Source organism: Acanthaster planci, linkage group LG01 (assembly GCF_054643075.1).
Source record: "Acanthaster planci isolate LZ-2023a linkage group LG01, COTS_SCS, whole genome shotgun sequence".
NCBI classification, from domain to species: domain Eukaryota; kingdom Metazoa; phylum Echinodermata; class Asteroidea; order Valvatida; family Acanthasteridae; genus Acanthaster; species Acanthaster planci.
This window is the reverse complement of record NC_141777.1, coordinates 3,843,406-3,860,314: the sequence shown is the minus strand read 5'-3', so window position 1 is coordinate 3,860,314 and position 16,909 is coordinate 3,843,406. Positions and strand designations below refer to the sequence as shown.

At 40.3% G+C, this 16,909-nt stretch overlaps 2 protein-coding genes across 3 annotated transcripts in view; both read left to right on the top strand.

The window, feature by feature from the left end:
• The window catches only part of LOC147800271 (scavenger receptor cysteine-rich domain superfamily protein-like), a 46,983-nt gene extending 36,179 nt beyond the window's left edge, over positions 1-10,804 (top strand). The window contains exons 7-13 of one of the 2 annotated variants that reach the window (XM_087138757.1): positions 1,410-1,724; positions 1,914-2,201; positions 5,314-5,628; positions 6,274-6,570; positions 7,191-7,514; positions 7,763-8,059; positions 10,326-10,804. In XM_087138757.1, coding sequence (XP_086994883.1) covers positions 1,410-1,724; positions 1,914-2,201; positions 5,314-5,628; positions 6,274-6,570; positions 7,191-7,514; positions 7,763-8,059; positions 10,326-10,804 — 2,315 coding nt within the window. The remainder of the gene's footprint in view (positions 1-1,409; positions 1,725-1,913; positions 2,202-5,313; positions 5,629-6,273; positions 6,571-7,190; positions 7,515-7,762; positions 8,060-10,325) is intronic. The other variant, XM_087138760.1, reaches the window with a different exon arrangement.
• Positions 10,805-10,908: 104 nt separating this feature from the next.
• Positions 10,909-15,745, top strand: LOC110990608 (uncharacterized). Its single transcript, XM_087138912.1, has 5 exons — positions 10,909-11,311; positions 12,074-12,262; positions 12,378-12,485; positions 13,291-13,387; positions 13,649-15,745. Exons 1-5 carry the CDS (start codon positions 10,909-10,911, stop codon positions 13,926-13,928), a joined length of 1,077 nt encoding a protein of 358 aa, XP_086995038.1. The 3' UTR covers positions 13,929-15,745.
• Positions 15,746-16,909: the final 1,164 nt, after the last annotated feature.

Below are 16,909 nucleotides of genomic sequence, written 5' to 3'. Positions count from 1 at the left end.
CAACGAGTGCTGATTGTGCTTTAGGAAAGTGACATTGACGTTTGTGAATGCAAATTCAGCCTGCTACTAAACTCAGGTTGTTTGGGGTAACTTTTAATTCAACAATGACCTTGTCTCTACTGTTCAAGTAAGTTTGCTAATCTGTCAACTTCCACTGGTGCAATCTTAATTGCATTCAAAAGTTTGCTAATCTCACCAATTATAAGCATGCATCAATTCTTCGATGCATACAAGTAGGTACTGGATCAACGGGCTTGAGAAGCTCCATCTTCATGTTGCTAGACAGACTGGTGTAGCCACTTAACCGACTTCTCGATGTATCACATCTCATTGCCAAACTACACTGGCTGTGTAAAAATTAATTTTGATTGTGCTGAAATCCCAACATGGTTCAACACCCTCCAACCCCACAGACCTAACTTAATGTCGAGAGGGGCTCAGGTCTTCGTTCGAGACATCCCAGGTACAAGTCAAGACTATCTGCTTTAAACAAAGCGTTCTCCACTGTACATCCCACAAATAGAATAAATCCCATGCCACTGCAAGACTTAAAATTAACTCAGACCATTAAAAAGTCTCAAAACACGCTGTTTTTTACTCCTCTGGGCAATCTCAACTTTTCCAAGGTATTTATTGATCCCTTTTTTATAAAAGACCTTGATCTAGCGCCATACTTGATTTCAATTATGAAACTAAGCAAATACTTGCTTTCACGTATGACAGTTTAGGCTTTAAAGAAAAAGAAACAATCCTGCACTGCTAAAAACTGTGTTGTGCTACAATGGGTTTTCTCTAAAATCTATCAGTAATTTACAGAGAATCTTTATAACAGACGCACTCTGTTCCTGTGCGGTGATTTTTTGAGCTACAACAGAACCTCGTAAAATGCTTTGTAAATGTACAATTCCTCTGTAACCTGAATTTGCATAAAATTGCATATTGAATTTGGTGCACAGAACCACTTTTACATAAAACTGGGTTAGACATATTTCTCATGTTTTCGGTTAATGCAAGTATCAGGTAATGTTTTTGTGGAGAAAGAGTTTTATTTCAAGATATTTTTCAAGTCATCAACACTAACAATGTAATTTATACTACTTATGAAGGAAGGGGGCCATACTAAGAAATGGTGATCTCGTGCGCACAGGAATAATTATGATTATAAAGTCTTTTTACAGAGCATTTTAAAAATGCATGCGTGCATAATTATGAAAATCTACAAATAAATATCCGTTCATGTACAAAAGGAGCCTCTTTACTTGAACATGACATTTGTAATAAGAAATACCATCATATTGTATGTAAATGTACAGAATATTTTCTAAAAGTGTGGTTAAGTCGTTGTAATAGGGAAATTGTCTCGTATAATTTAAGAACTGTTTATATATTTATTTTTTGGTCACTTCCAGCAAATATTCGTCTGACAGGCGGTAGAAATGTAAATGAAGGCCGGCTCGAAGTCTTCCTTGACGGTGAATGGGGCACGATTTGTAGTACCTCATGGAGGCAGGAGGAAGCAACGGTGGCTTGCCGGCAGATGGGATTCCCTAATGGAACTGTAGCAAACCATGGCATGAAGTTAGGGAATGAACCAAGGACAATTCATCGACTTGATGTTAGGTGCACTGGTCTTGAAAATGATCTGGAGAGCTGCAGACGTATCGAGACAGGAATTGACGGTTGTTCCCATGAACACGACATCCGTCTTGTGTGTGCTCTACGAGGTATAAATTAAAATGTTATTTCTCAATCATTCATAAACTTTCAAGATGTATTCAGTTCATTGACATTGTTCGCACATTCTCACAAAATCGGTTTCAAAAGTAATGACAACATGTGTGGTTTAGAGAATTGATCTATTCAGTTTCTAATTGAATGAGATAACACTTCATTCAAAATGATTTTTTTACTAGTTCGCTTGGTAGGAGGTGTGAGGGATAGCGATGGTCGCGTCCAGGTGTACTCGACCGGGACTTGGAGAAATATCTGTCACGTTTGGTGGACCCTAAAAGATGCTGACGTCATCTGCAGGGAGCTGGGCTTTGGAAGAGCAGTGCAGGCTCTGGCAGTAGCTTTCGGTGACGAGTTTGGAGCTGTCACGCTTTATCCTAGTTGTCAGGGGTATGAGAAAACAGTGTTTGAATGCAGTAACCATTGGAATAGAGGTTGCAGGACTCACACGGCTGCTGGTGTACAGTGTGGTTAGTCCAAAAACAGGTTTTCTTTCGATTGAACTCTCTTGAAAGTTTATTATAATTATGCTTGTATATTTTCAGAACAGCTTGCTGAGCTTAATAACCGTGTTCCTTTCCTTGTATTAATATCTGTAATTGCAATTTTAGCAATTACTTGTACTTCAGCTAAGCCGATGACAAAGATGCTGGAGAACAATGTGGTCAGTCCGAACTGTCCTACATTTTACCGCTATTAAAAGCAGAATACCAATTGTTGCAAGGCATTGACAGTTTTAAAGGTAGGGTCATACTTTGGTAATTCCCCCAGAAAAAAAAAATCGGGGTTTGTATCCGAAAGTATAAATGGTATTACGATGGCAATAGTAGTAATCACCCTGTGACATTATTTTGTCTGAAATGTACTCGTTGATTAGAAATCTATAAAACTATTTCAAAAATTTGAATCTCCAGAAGTCGCCGGCAGGCGACTTTTGGTGATTTTTGTAGTGGCCGTTGAAATGCTGACAGCATACGGTGACAATCTGCCAGCTGACAGAGCCGATTTGCAATCCGGCCATCCGTAAATGGGCGCGCTGCATTCCATTAAAGACTGACTTGTTATGTTTTTAGGATTGAGTTTCAATTGTTTTGAAAGCTATTTTGTTGACCACCGTGATCTGGTCAGCATCTACGACGCTCTGCCTGAAGATCAAGTTGTCGAGCTTGATTTCGTGATCATTACATTGCCCTTCACAAATTTACACCCATTCTGTTTGTACCCTTATTCAGAATAAAGATATTAGTCACCACATCTACACTAATGATAACCACATTGATACTGATATCATCCCGTCCATTATAGGTTATTCAGATCAAGCTTGTTTTCTCCGTCTCCTTACTAATCTGAATTGATCTTAGCTTTTTTTCACTTAGCAAAAAAGTAATGCGTTTCTTTTTCTTAATACAATCATTTTGAACTAGAAATGTACAAAGGTTCGTGGAATCGAGTTGAAACTGATTACAATGTAACACCATGTATGCCCTGGGCTATAAGGGCTAAATGTCCTGGGCCATGGGTAACCCGGGGGGGGGGGACAAATTTAGTTCATGGGGGAACCTTACGGAAATACGTTGCAGCTTCATATCTATAGAAACTCAACGGGAAATATTCAAAGATTTCAAAGGGGGGGAGGACGGGTGTCCGCAGGGGAACGTAAGCCCTCCCATCTCTGTGATACAGGCCAGGATGTGTCCGTGCATGAACTGAATCAGCCTCCTGAGGTAGAGTGCGCCACTCATCCACTAAAGTGGTTAACGCAGCGACAAGTGACTGAGTTCATCCCTTGCATGCTTGTTGGGACTTAGTCTGGATTGAAGACAGGCCCAGGTGCAGATCCAGGACGGGTCGGGGGTCGAAATCTCCTGCCCCCTCCCCCACGTTCGGACACCAAAAATAAAAAAAGAAATAGAAAAATAACTGCACCTGAAGACTTACGGCACACAGCCTAATACAAGCCACTACGCAAGCATTAAATTTGATGTTTTTTTTCACATCATACCAAACACCAACGATGGCATGAATATTCAACTTCCTGTACTGCAGTACACAACGTTTTAAGGATGCAGATTACCAGCGAAAAATTGCGGCAACGATCATGGGATACGTGTCGCTGCGCTCTGGCTACGGACATACCGGGCATGCCAGAAAGCGGTAATTGGCCTGATGTTGTGGCCCAGTTCAAACGCCTTCTGTGCCCTTCCTCCATGTTCCATTCGTGAGCGCATTAATGCCAACAGTTGGCATATCAATGTAATCACTGATGCGATAGTTTCCCTGACGAACACGTTATATCAGCACACAAACACAACAGGGTGTTGTGCTGGAGCAACCTTCGTGGAATTTTCCTCCGCATTCAATACCATTCAACCGTATGGACTGATTGAAAACTGAAACTGGTACAAGTTAATCCATTCCTCATTTTCTGGATTACTGACTTCTTACTCGGGAGAACTCAGAGAGTGAAAGTAAATGGTATTTTGTCAAACGAACTCACCGTAAATACTATTTCCCCATTAGGGTGTGTTATGCCTCTGAGCCTTTTTATTTTGTTCACACATGATTGTACTTCTAATGTCTCAACAGTTCACGTTTTAGGATTGATAAAAGACGACAAAGTGAGTAGTGAGCTACCATCGCTTCTGTTGAAAATCATTGTAGTGTTAAACGCAAGGAAAACGACATAAATGATGACTGATTTTAGGATGAGGAAGGTTTTTGATCCCACATATTTGTAATGCGAGTCAATTGAGAATGTACATTGTTACAGATATTTGGGTTCTAAAATTGACGATCACCTGAGGTGGGGGAACAAACAAAGGCTACTCTACTGAAGTGTAACCAAAGTTTGTATTTCCTCAGAAAACTTAAATCTTCCATGTGGAGGCGATGATTTTGCGTTTGTTCTATTCCTCTGTAATTCGGAGTACCACAAACACAGGATACCACGGTATGGTGTAACAATGCGAAATAAATACACAAGCTAAGCTGCACAGAGCTAAGAAACAAGTAAAATCATAAATGATGACGTCGATCTTGATCAGATATGTAAAGAACGGGCACTTGCTAGGGCAGTTAGTGCGATTGTGACCGATTACTCTCATCTATTGCATGGTCATTTAAGCCTATGGTACAAATAACATTCGTTCACTTTTGCTCTTTCTTTCAAATCATCAACCATAATTTTAAGCTAAGAAGTGGGCGCAGGTGGCAGTCGATCATGGCCGGAACAAGTCGCTTTTCCAACTCGTTTGCTCCTCACTCTATCCAGCTTATGAATGATGATAGAATCCTTACTTTTTGTTGCTGGGTTGTCGGTTTGGTTTGTTATGCTATAACCTAACGATGAATTTTTTTTCACCGGTGAATGAGGTCCTTTGTTAAGTTGTTTAAATTTCTCTTTGTATTTATTTGTGGGGTTGTACTTCATGTATATTTGCACGCAAACGAAGTACTGAATTTAAAAATTGGATAAAAAATCAAATGAAATGGAATTAATCTTCATGATCTACTTCTAATCGTCATAGAAGAGACTTGTTCTGTTGTAAATGTAACATATTCTCTCTAATTCTATAATTCCAGGAGCAATTCGTCTGAGTGGCGGTAGAAATATAAATGAAGGCTGGCTTGAAGTCTTCCATGACAATGAATGGGGTAAAGTGTGCAGTGACTCATGGGGATTGGAGGAAGCTACCGTGGCTTGTAGGCAGCTCGGCTTTCCTGGTGCCATCAAGGCTACATATGACATATCTTACGAAACTCAGACAGAGATGTTTCACCGATATGAGATTAATTGCACTGGTTCTGAAAGTGATCTTAGCAGTTGTCAGCATGTAAGGACGGAAGTTATTGTTTGTGGCAAGAACAAAGACGTTGGTTTTGTGTGTTCTTCAAGAGGTAATTAATAAGGGAATAAATATGTGCCAGGCCGGTGTGCGTTTAAGACCGGCTCAGGAGAATGGACGCAAGCGAGGGCATTATCAGCGTTCGTTCTCCTCAGCAAATTTGCAGCAAGTGTTCCACGCTGTCCCCTTTCCAATGACGATTGTAACCATGCAGTCACTTCATATGCATTTTTACTCGTTGTAGGACTCTACTGTCATGAAAAAATAAATACTGATGTTAAAAGCCCCTGGATTGTCTTGTTTGATAAATATTTCTTATTGTTGTCATGCCTTCTTGCCCAAGTTGTTTCATAATTCAGGCGAAACTTACGTCACATTTGGGTTGAAATTAGTTTGCGTAGAAGTGTAATAAAACTTTCAACTTAAAAGCACGAATGCTTTACCTGACATCACAAAACCACATTCCTTTTTGTTTTCATAAAGCATGAACTGGCCTTAATTAACACTGAATAAAGTTCCGTCAAGTGTATATGTAATATTCACTGCATCCTTATTATAAAAGGGAATATTTAGAAAATGCTATGCTTGGCATTGTTTAAGTTTTGTACATTGCACAATACTGCCTAAAGTACTAATAATTACAACATTTAAGTCCCCTGATTTGATTTGTCGTTTAAATTTCAACATTACATTACAGTTCGTTTGGTGGGAGGTTCTAGCAAATACGAAGGACGTGTAGAGGTGTACTCTGGTGGTTCGTGGGGAACCATATGCGATGATTTTTGGGATGTAAATGACGCTAAAGTCATCTGTAAAGAACTTGGTTTGGGACAGGCACTTCAGGCTTTGCCATGGGCCACCTTTGGACACGGCCAAGGCCAGATAACGATGGATAATGTTGAGTGCGTGGGTGATGAAAAGACGGTATTTGAATGTCGGCACAACAGGATTCACAACTGTTTACATTCTGAAGATGCTGGCGTACAGTGTGAAAGTGAGTACATCAGTGAATTGTTTCTTTTTGATGATTGTCCGAATCGGCATTTTATACACTGGAAACGGACCCCTGTGAAAGTAAAGTGATAGAACAACATGATGATAAAATCGAAAAATTGAACAGCAATACGTTGCAAGAAAAGGTGGCAACCTTTCAATGCAAACTGTCAGGTTTTCATTGTTTACAACAGATGCTGCAGCAAGCGCGACTTTTGATGAACTTTCACAGTCAATTTGACGAAGTTTATTAAGTCGTTAGAAACATTTTGATATAACTTGCGTGCAAATTGTATTGCTTAAAGGGTGTATTGCTTTGTGGAAAAAAAACAATATATTGTTTCCTATTCGCTCCGAGTAAACGAAAGAGAGCAGGGGTTTTTTTTACTCAAAATGGAGATTAATGGCGCGTTTGCGGAGCACGCTGAGTACGCCTAACGCAGAACAAGCGCAAGAGCGGCTTGGGAAACTTACAACCATCTGTCTTTCTTTTGTCGCTTGGGGGTACACTTCAACTTGGGGCGGATACGAATACCTATCTACAGATATAGTATGAACAAAATTTATAAGCAAGTCACTGTGACTGCAATTTGAGAGTGTTTGCTTCTTCCTTTTACAAAGATGGTTTCCCAGGCGAACTTCGCTTAGTCGCTGGGAACACTCATAACAGAGGCCGACTTGAAATCTTCTTTGATGGGGAATGGGGCACCATTTGTGGCAACTCCTGGGGACTCAATGAATCTCAGGTGGCTTGTTGGCAGATGGGTTTCCCTGGTGCCATCAGGGCAATTCAAAGAAAACCGTACGGAAATGCAACTGGACCCATACATCTTGGCAGAGTTAGATGTACTGGCCTGGAGGAGAGCTTGGATAGCTGTCAGCACGCTGGGATCGGAGTTCATAATTGTTCTCATAGTCACGACATTGGCATTGATTGTAAATCAGGTACTGCTTTTTGATCGATAAGAATTGAATGTTGAAAACTGTCTGTTATAATGATTGTATTAATTGTTAAAATTCAACTTCAGTATAGCCCCGAAGGTACTCTGAAAGTAATTTTGAATCAAATTGTAGCGTAATATTGAACCCATCCACATCGTATATCTTCTTTACTGAAATAAATTGACTGATAATACCAATCCTATAGCTGAGACATTTTAAGTATTGTACGTGTCTTTTCTTTTGGGGGTTAGCGCGTTTAGTGGATGGCTTGAGTTCAAGCGAAGGACGTGTGGAAGTGTACAATGGTAATGCTTGGGGAACAATCTGCCTCGATGACTGGGATCTGCTTGACGCATCAGTCATCTGTCGACAATTTGGTTTCGAGCAAGCAGTTCAAGCAGCGGAATTCACCGTTCCGGTCGATGGACAGGAGATACTCATGACTGATCTTGAGTGTGTGGGTAATGAAACAACAGTGTTTGAATGTCAGCACACTGGACCCGAAGATGTCCGTTGTCGACATCAAAATGTTGCAGGAGTAAAATGTGGTGAGTTGATATGCACACCATGAACACAATACGCCATTTGCACGTATAAGTATCACAAAACCTGGTGTCCTGTCTTCGCCCTATAGTATTCTCGTGTGCTTTACTTAAGTACCAGACTATCTGCTGTTGCCATGTCACGTGGGGGGATGCAAGCCATGCCTTGGCAACCGGCACTGTCGCTAGGGAAAGTCTGTCTGGTACCTGGAGTGTCTCGTACGTAACCATCCGGAATAGCGTGGAAAACGTTTTGCCAGATCACGACACTTCACCAGAAAACACTGGAAATATCCTCCAAATTGCGAATTAGAATGAGTATAGTGCATGAACTTCAACTTTGAAAGTTGGACTGTTACCAAACTGCAATCATATCTTCGCGAAAGAGGAGTTACGACAGCAGATTATCGGAAAACACAACTGATGGAATTGTGTAAGTGTGTGACTAGGTTGAAATTGACAACTGATCCGAATTTAACGAAGGAAGATACACAGTGAACACTTGAAAGCAAACTGCATGCAACCGGATGTCAATTAAATAATGAGCCGTTTCAACTCGCGGGATTCACCAGCGACTTTTCCAACATTCCGGATTTGGGACTGTACGGGGTATTTAACTACTTAATTTGTTTTAGAACAGACTATGATCGAAGGAAATTGTGCGCCTACAAATGCTTTGAGGATTATCGCTTATTTGCCGAGGGCAATGTGATAAATTTTGAGTTTAATCAAGTTGACAAGGAAAGTCCTCTATGTGTGTTTAGAGGAGAAGTCAGACCCACACAAAAAGACAAAACGTACCTCAACAAAAGTACATATAATTTTTGGATTGTCCTACAAAAGGAAAGTGCTGATGTGAGGGTAGCATACTATCAATGTCAAGGAGGGTAAGTTCACACTTTCACTTTGCAGCAATGTTAAGTCTTGGCCTAACTTAGCATGCCTAGTCACACTAAACATGCTAAAAGTAAAACTGCAACTTTTAGTTTTAGGCCATTTTTATTTTGGGGGGAATAGGCCTAGGACTTAGGTACATTCAATTTGGAAAAAAAAGGCGTACAAAAGTCCTGGTTTATGCTTAGTGGGACATGTGGCAAATAGTTGAAAAGAAAATTGAAATCGTGATTTTTCCATATTTACTTTTCATGTAAAATAGTCAATGGCTTTTTCTGTTTTGACCCACCCCCAGATCTGATGGAGCATGTCGCCACATCGCTGCTGCGTTGTATGAGATTGAAGCATTTGAGAAGAAATCCGTAACTGATGGGCCTTCCCAATGGGCAAAGAAAGCCAGGCTATAAGATGAGACAACCCGCATACAAGAGCTACCTATCTATAAGGCCAAATAAATTTAATGTGCATTCTAGTGTAGAATACATATATGTGCATACAGGTGTAAAAGTGTTCACAATACAAAAACAAGTTTTATAGTGGTTATCTGTCAATGGATGGTACATTACATGGGGTCAGGATTAGGTGGGAGGAATTAGGTGTTGTAGATGTACTGCAAAGCATTTCATGAGGAAGAGTTATTGACTCACAAATATTTTCAGCAATCAGTCAATTCGAGAGTTACACAGTATCGCCCCACCAAGAGTTTGCAACACGTTGGCCAAACACAATGCGCAAAAATTGTCAACTGCACGGAGGGTCGACAAGTTTACCACCTCCAGGTACCAGACAGACTTTAGGTAGCGACAGTGCCGGTTACCAAAGCATGGCTTGCACCCCCTCCTACGTGACATGGCAACAGCAGATAGTCTGGTACTTAAGTAAAGCACACGAGAATACTATAGCGCGAAGACAGGACATCAGGATCTATGATAATTATACGTGCAAATGGCTTATTCCTCAGACAGCTCTTACATCATCATTATCAGAGAACAGATTACCAGCACATTTATTTGCCTATCAAATGCCAATTAGTATGTGTATGTGACTGCACTCGTACAGTGATGGACAGAAAATGATCTCATTGCATTGGACCGTGTATACAATATGAATGTCTTCATTTTTCCTTAGTTTTTGTTCACGCACCCAAACGGAAACGAAAACGCCAAACTTTACAGTGTTTTACATTCTAAGATACTGGTTCCAAAGACTGTAAAATGACGATTTACTATCACATGTGTAATGCATTCCGTTAACTAATGCCTTCTAGAGATAATTGTCATTTACTGGATTGTCCACTATGTTTTCGAGGAAGGCAGTCCAAGGGGAGTAGATTTTTTGTGACATAAATGACAACGTCTTTTTGTGGCTTTATTCCAAGCTAATGTACGTCTAGTTGATAGCAGTAAAGGTAACGAAGGTCGGCTTGAAGTCTTCCTTGACGGTGAATGGGGCGTGGTTTGTAGCAATTCGTGGGGACTAAACGAATCTGAGGTGGCTTGCCGACAGCTGGGATTCCCTACTGCCATCAAGGTTACACAAGGGAAGTTTTCTGGAAACGGAAGTTCACCGATTCACTTGTACAGTGTCAAGTGCCGTGGCGTTGAGCGTGACCTGGAGAGTTGCCAGCGTGAAGTGGGAAAAAACGATGATTGTACTTATAATGAAACCGTAGACGTTGTGTGTGCCAAACGAGGTAACAACATTTTATTTGGTACTTACTGTTTGAAAAGAGGGTGCAAATATGAAGACAGAATGCAAAAATGCAAACAAATATCAATAACAGATATATATGGCTCAATTCATTTCTGCACTGGCGTTATGCTGGGGTTCTTTTACATTGAGATTGGAAGGAGTTGAAACAAGAACACCAAGCAAAACTTCAGTTTAAAAAGGCAAGGATCAAGTTTATGGCTTGTACTCGGTGGAAATGGTATTGTCCTGTGCGGTGGTTTTGAACGCTGATGGTGCATATGTACATGTACACTCTTTCTGTAAACATGTTAACCTGTATTAAAAATTTTAATGAAATATGGATACTGTTTATGAATGCGATTTGTTTGTATCCTATAGTTCATTTAGTAGATGCAATGAGCTCTGACGAAGGTCGAGTGGAAGTATTCCTCAACGGATCCTGGAGGATGGTCTGTGATGACGGCTGGGACATACAAGACGCCACAGTCATATGCCGGGAACTAGGGTTCGGGGATGCTTTGTCTACAATTGCTGCCATTGATCGAGGCGTCAAGCGCGAAGTCTTGGCGGGGTTTAACCTGAGGTGTGCAGGTGACGAGAAGGCGGTGATTGATTGCCGATATGACGCCACAAGTAACTGCTCGCTTGAGGAAGTTGCCGAAGTCAGATGTGGTAACCTGTGCCATGAGTTGTATTTTGGGAGAGCGGTTTTCCCATTCACAGATTCCACTAGCCAATTAATTTATCGGAGAAATGTCTCCATCATTGCGATTTTTACACCAGATGTTACAGAATTGAAAACTCGATTAAGATCATAAATAAGGATAATTTGTAATGCATATTGAATGAAATTAAACAAACTACATCACTTATTTACCTCCATAACAACGATACAAAGGCCGAGTCACACTTCACCGATAACCAACAACAAACACAAAAACACTGCAGTGCAAATCTATCGAAGAGTTTTCATAGATGCAAATTTGCCAATGACATTTCGGTTTCGATGCAGTAAACATCGAGTCGCTTTGGGGGCAACTGTCTGTGGACGGTTTCTATATTAAATCACTTCATTCAGGTTAGTTTGTACTTCCCTCCTCTCTGTTTGGGAGGAAAACGTGATTTTTGAAGGCAAAATGCGATTTTGCATTGCAAAACCGAAAAATTCAATAGGGGGGGAGACTGATTTAATGCTTGGCAGTGTTGATGAGTATTTCGTGACGCTCGCTGTGATTTACATGTACATGTATTCTGGATTCAAGAGAGACAAAGAAGATACACCATCATGGGCCCTAGAACAGTACTTTAACAGTGCTTATTTACACGTTCGTTATGCTCACAATGGGACTGAGTCTTTAAAGATGTCACCACTGTTTGGTTCATCAGCAGCTTAGCAAAAGTGATAACTCTAAAACATTTTGTTTACGTGTGCAGCTTCCGTATGCGTGCTTCATCGAGACTCCTCCAATGTCGTAATGCTGATATCAGATAAGCAGGCTGCCTACCTTCCTGGTGACTCAGTTGAATACGCCTGTCCACATGGATATCATCTCAGTGGGTCCTCAGAAAGGCTGTGTCGGTCAGATTTCACGTGGTCTGGGGTTCCGGCTGTTTGCCATGAAGGCAAAGATCAAGTTCAAATGTTATAATCATCGGTGCTGTTTTTGGTTATCCGGAATCTGAATTATTCTCTTTTTAATTGTTTTTGACATTTTGCCTTTTTTCTCTGTGGGCTTAGATTTATGTGTCCGCCAACCATGTATGAACGGAGGGACCTGTTCAAGCTCACCCGCTCAATTCACCTGCCAGTGTCCAATCGACTATGAAGGAGTTACTTGTGAAGACGGTAGTTCATTAAAAAGTGTTGGATATGTGTCCTACGACCATCTGTTTGCAAAGCGCAATATGTTTAAGTGAAATAGTTCCAAATTCACTTCAGGTGTTTCGAACAATCACCCACTTTGTTCAACATTTCGGGCTAGGAAATTGCAGTAGAAGTTAGTAATACGTGCTCTCGCTGCTTAACCTAAAAAGGGTATACAGCAGACACAATTGCATTTATCACCTATCACTTTGTTCATTGAGAGATTGTGAGAGATTTCTGATGAAGATAATCTGCTCTGAAACTGTCGTCCGAGTCCACCGTCGGTTTAAGAATGGACCCCTCCACAAATTGAAGATACTCTTCACCCTCAATTTATTAAAGTCCTGTTCTGTCCTTTTGCACAAATTTATTTTCTTGACCTGATTCCAGCTAAAGAGAAATTACAAATAAGCGCATGTTAATAGTATTTTAAGCACTTTCAGACGTCCATCAAATGTAGTTTCTTATTTGGTTTAGTTGCTCATTGTGTGGTCTCCATCAAGGAGTCCGATGTCTTGATGGTGATGTCAGGCCAGCAGGCTCTATACCTTCCTGGTGACTCGGTTGAGTATGACCGCGTAGACGGATATCAGCTCGATGGGCCCGCTGCTAGATTATGTAGATTTCTTTCTGTGAGAAATTCCTTCTTAAATAATACATTTACTTGAAAGTTTACTGCATTTCGTCGCCGAATTTCTCTTCAAAGCCGTTATATGTTTTTGATTATCAATCATTGCCTTTCATAGTATTGTATATTTATCGATTTTCTCTATTGATTTACTTTCAGAAAAGAAAGTTGAACCAGTCGCAGTGATAGCAAGTGCTGTAGGAGGATCCAGCCTCGTCATCTTTGTAGTTGTTATTGGAATCATTCTCATCAAGAGGTAAATATCACTTTAAGTGAAGTTTATTTTAAGGAGAAAGTCCAATTTCATGGAAAAAGTCAACTAAACCCCTTACATCATTAGCAGCTGTCTGTGATCGAGAAGGCTCCACATCTGTCCCCGAAAGGCACGTTTTAATATATCTGCTTACTTCCTTGCAGTATTCTGTCTTTTGGCATCAGGAATGTGCTTCAAACGTTCAGTTTCTTTTCATAGAAATTTTAATAACGACCTCGTTGAGAACATTTTGGTTTGGCCTAGATGGAAAACTGAATCCGTTCCAGCGACATCTGGTGATCATGCTTCTGCAGGGGGTATGCCGGTGTACGCTGATCTGGCCACCATATACGCCCAGACCATTGGCCCTTCTAATCCGAGAGAACATTACAATGTGCCCACCAAGCAACCACCACCGCTCCCTCCACCAAGAAAGATCGATGAGATTTCCAATGGGTACGTGCCAATGAAGCCCATCACAGTGCACTCCGAGGCACCGCAAACTTCTGATGAGGAAGCTAACGCCGAAGGGGTATACATGTGAAGAAACGTAACTATGTTAACCACGACGTCGAGGCTTCTTGTTAACTGGGGGAAATTTTAAACATAGATCTTTGACAAAGCAAAGGAGGAAAATAAGCTTAACTACATGTGAAAAGAAAATACTGTTCTATCTTTTGACCAGTAAATGTGTAAATTGGTCAAATTGATTTTGAAATGAAGGAGTTGGGATCTTTTTTCTGCTGTAGTTCTGGCCTAAAGCAATGTATCGTCAATGATTGACACCTTTAAAACTCGTTTACGCTGAGTACGTGATAGATTAAGAGCTGGTAATATCGATACTAACATTGTTCGTCTTGATATTAAAGTCGAAGCTTGTATAATACGTTCAACGAGCCAGAAACAAAATATATAGAACAACGCCTGACGTTTTACCATTGGTATTATACACGGGTCGCAATTGTAACCACTGGCATAGGTTTGAAAATAAAATTTCAAATTTATGCATGGATTAATAAACACTGAGCTGTAAAATACACATCGACAAAAAGGATTCAAAATAAGACTGTATTACGATTTACTCTAATATATCCGAATAAAACAGATTTTAGAAGTTGATTGTCTAAGGTACTTCTATGTTGGTAAATGAATTTAACCAGGAAAAGGAATGCTGGAACTACATTGTATAAGGTAATCCAGTAACTATTACTTATACATTATAAATGGGTCGCTATTGTAACCGCTGGCATAGGTTTGAAAATTGAAATTTCAAATGTATGCATGGATTAACGTTGGGCAGCGTTCGTGGTCTCCAGGGATGTGATCAAAGTCGGGAATTTGTTAATTAAAAAGAAGTCCAAATGCCATCACCTTCCATTATATCTTACCTCTGTTCAAGCTGAAAAACCTGGTCTTAATCACTTTCAAGTCAGGGCCTTCCCTAGCCAGAAAAGAAGGGAAAAAATCAAGCCGGCTCCCTAGCCAATTTCCGTAGGACTCTGTGTAAAGTGTTCCCATGTGTTCATATTAGGCATTATTTACAAAGTCGGTGCCTGGGCAAGGCAGTGGAATGTTTTTTTCTTTCAGTGACAGCTGTGAGGAACTTGTCAGAGGCCTGTTTCGGCTGTCTTTTAAGTGTTGTTTAAGGGAGGGTGTGTTGTGGCTTGGCCAGCACGTGGCAAGGACCCCCTCAAAACGGGATCGCCTGGGAATGAATGCTGGAACTACATTGTATGAGGTTCTCCAGAAAATATTGCTGTTATGGTACACAATTACTACTATTTCATTATAAATGGGTCGCTATTGTAACCGCTCGCATAGGATTGAAAATTAAATTTCACATTTATGCATGGATTAATAAACACTGAGCTGTAAAGTACACATCGACAAAAAGGATTCAAAATAAGACTGTACTAAGATTTATTCTAATATATCCGAAAAAAATAGATTTTAGAATTGGATTGTATAAATATAAGGTACATGTATGTTGGTAATGACTTTAATTAACCAGAAATAAATGCTAGAACTGCATTGTATGAGGTTTCCATAAACTATTACTAATACTACAATACTATTTACTATTACTAATATTAATTACTAATAATAATTGAATTGTATCGTTTTTTGTTTTATACAAACTATTATATCAAAGAAATGGACTTTGGAATTGAATTTATAAGATGCAAGCTGCTCTATCCTAGAACATTCTGGAATTGGACTGTATCCAGTTTATCTTTAAACTTTTATATACAAGAAAAGAATACATTACGTAGATCAAACATCAAGTTTGTCTTGAAGTTGTTCTAAAAAATAGATTGATGCACTGAATGGACTATGGTCGTGTTTATCGTGTTTATAAAGTCCATTGTGTCCTGCTGATTTGGAAATTACTTCGTTTGAAATCTATAATCTGGTAGTTTCTAAGACATAAATTTAGCAAAATTCATCATTTAACGTTAGGCAGTACGTACCCACGACAATCACACTTCAAAGACGTTGTGATGTCCATAGCCATGATAATTCAGCTATTATTTCTATGATCGAAAAGACATCGACGAAAGGTCGGTTTGTGCTTCACGCGAATGGGAAAGCAAATTAAATATGTGCAGCAAACTTTCGCTGATTTGAAATGTGTGTTCAACTTTTACGATATGGCAGCGAGAATGTTTTAAAACTTTGATCTGATGTCAAGAAATCGCTTTCGCGCAAAGTAAGAACTGGCCTTTAAAATATTGCAGAGCCCTCCCCAGTAATGAGGAAGAATACAGGAGAACGGAGTTAAAAACGTATGTCAATGTCAAACACACACACAAAGATGTCAAGTATCAACAAAACAATTAAAAAATCCCACACGTTAAGCACACATTCAGCAAAATTCACCAGTTTGCGTTGATTTAAAAAGCTATTCAGACTTAAGTGAGAAGATTTCATATGTGGGAGTAAACTGTTTCATGATTGAGCACCGCGAAAATGAAAAGTTCTTCTTGCACTTTCTGTTCTAAGGTGAGTGAAAACTATATTACCAACTGTGTTATTTCTCGTTTGGTTTAGGGTGATTCACTGACCCGAATAAAAGCATCACAAAGATATTTTGATACTTTGCCAGCTAAACATTTAAAAACCATGGTGATTACAATGTATATGGATATCTCTTCATGCCTGGAGAGCATTCCATCCCAATTCGCTTCGGACTACTGATGCTGATGTTCTAGATAGAACCTTTAGAATAGTTCGTCCAGTTCTATTCATTACTATATTGCAACACTCCGACAGTCTAACGGGTTTCTCACGGAGGCAAGAAAACACAGTGGGCTCAGGACTTCTGTTTGCGAGGGCAAAACCCGTTTATGTCGGCAACACAATCAAAACTCCCCGTCCGAAGACTCATAACAAACTCAAACTCTCTAGGCCGCCAAAAGAAGCCCCCTAGCGCTGGCGCGGCGGGGTCTCCCAGTTCGTCCAGCAAGGGCGCCAGCCGTACCACCACGGAGTCAGACTGGCGCCCCCATCCGACCGGCCGGCCCC

Excerpts from the sequence above, each read along its gene's own strand:
- LOC110990608 (XM_087138912.1), top strand. The coding sequence starts at position 10,909 with ATGGTGCATATGTACATGTACACTCTTTCTGTAAACATGTTAACCTGT. Across the intron at positions 12,263-12,377 it reads TCCGGCTGTTTGCCATGAAG|ATTTATGTGTCCGCCAACCA; the intron begins GCAAAGATCAAG and ends CTGTGGGCTTAG. Across the intron at positions 13,388-13,648 it reads GGAATCATTCTCATCAAGAG|ATGGAAAACTGAATCCGTTC; the intron begins GTAAATATCACT and ends GGTTTGGCCTAG.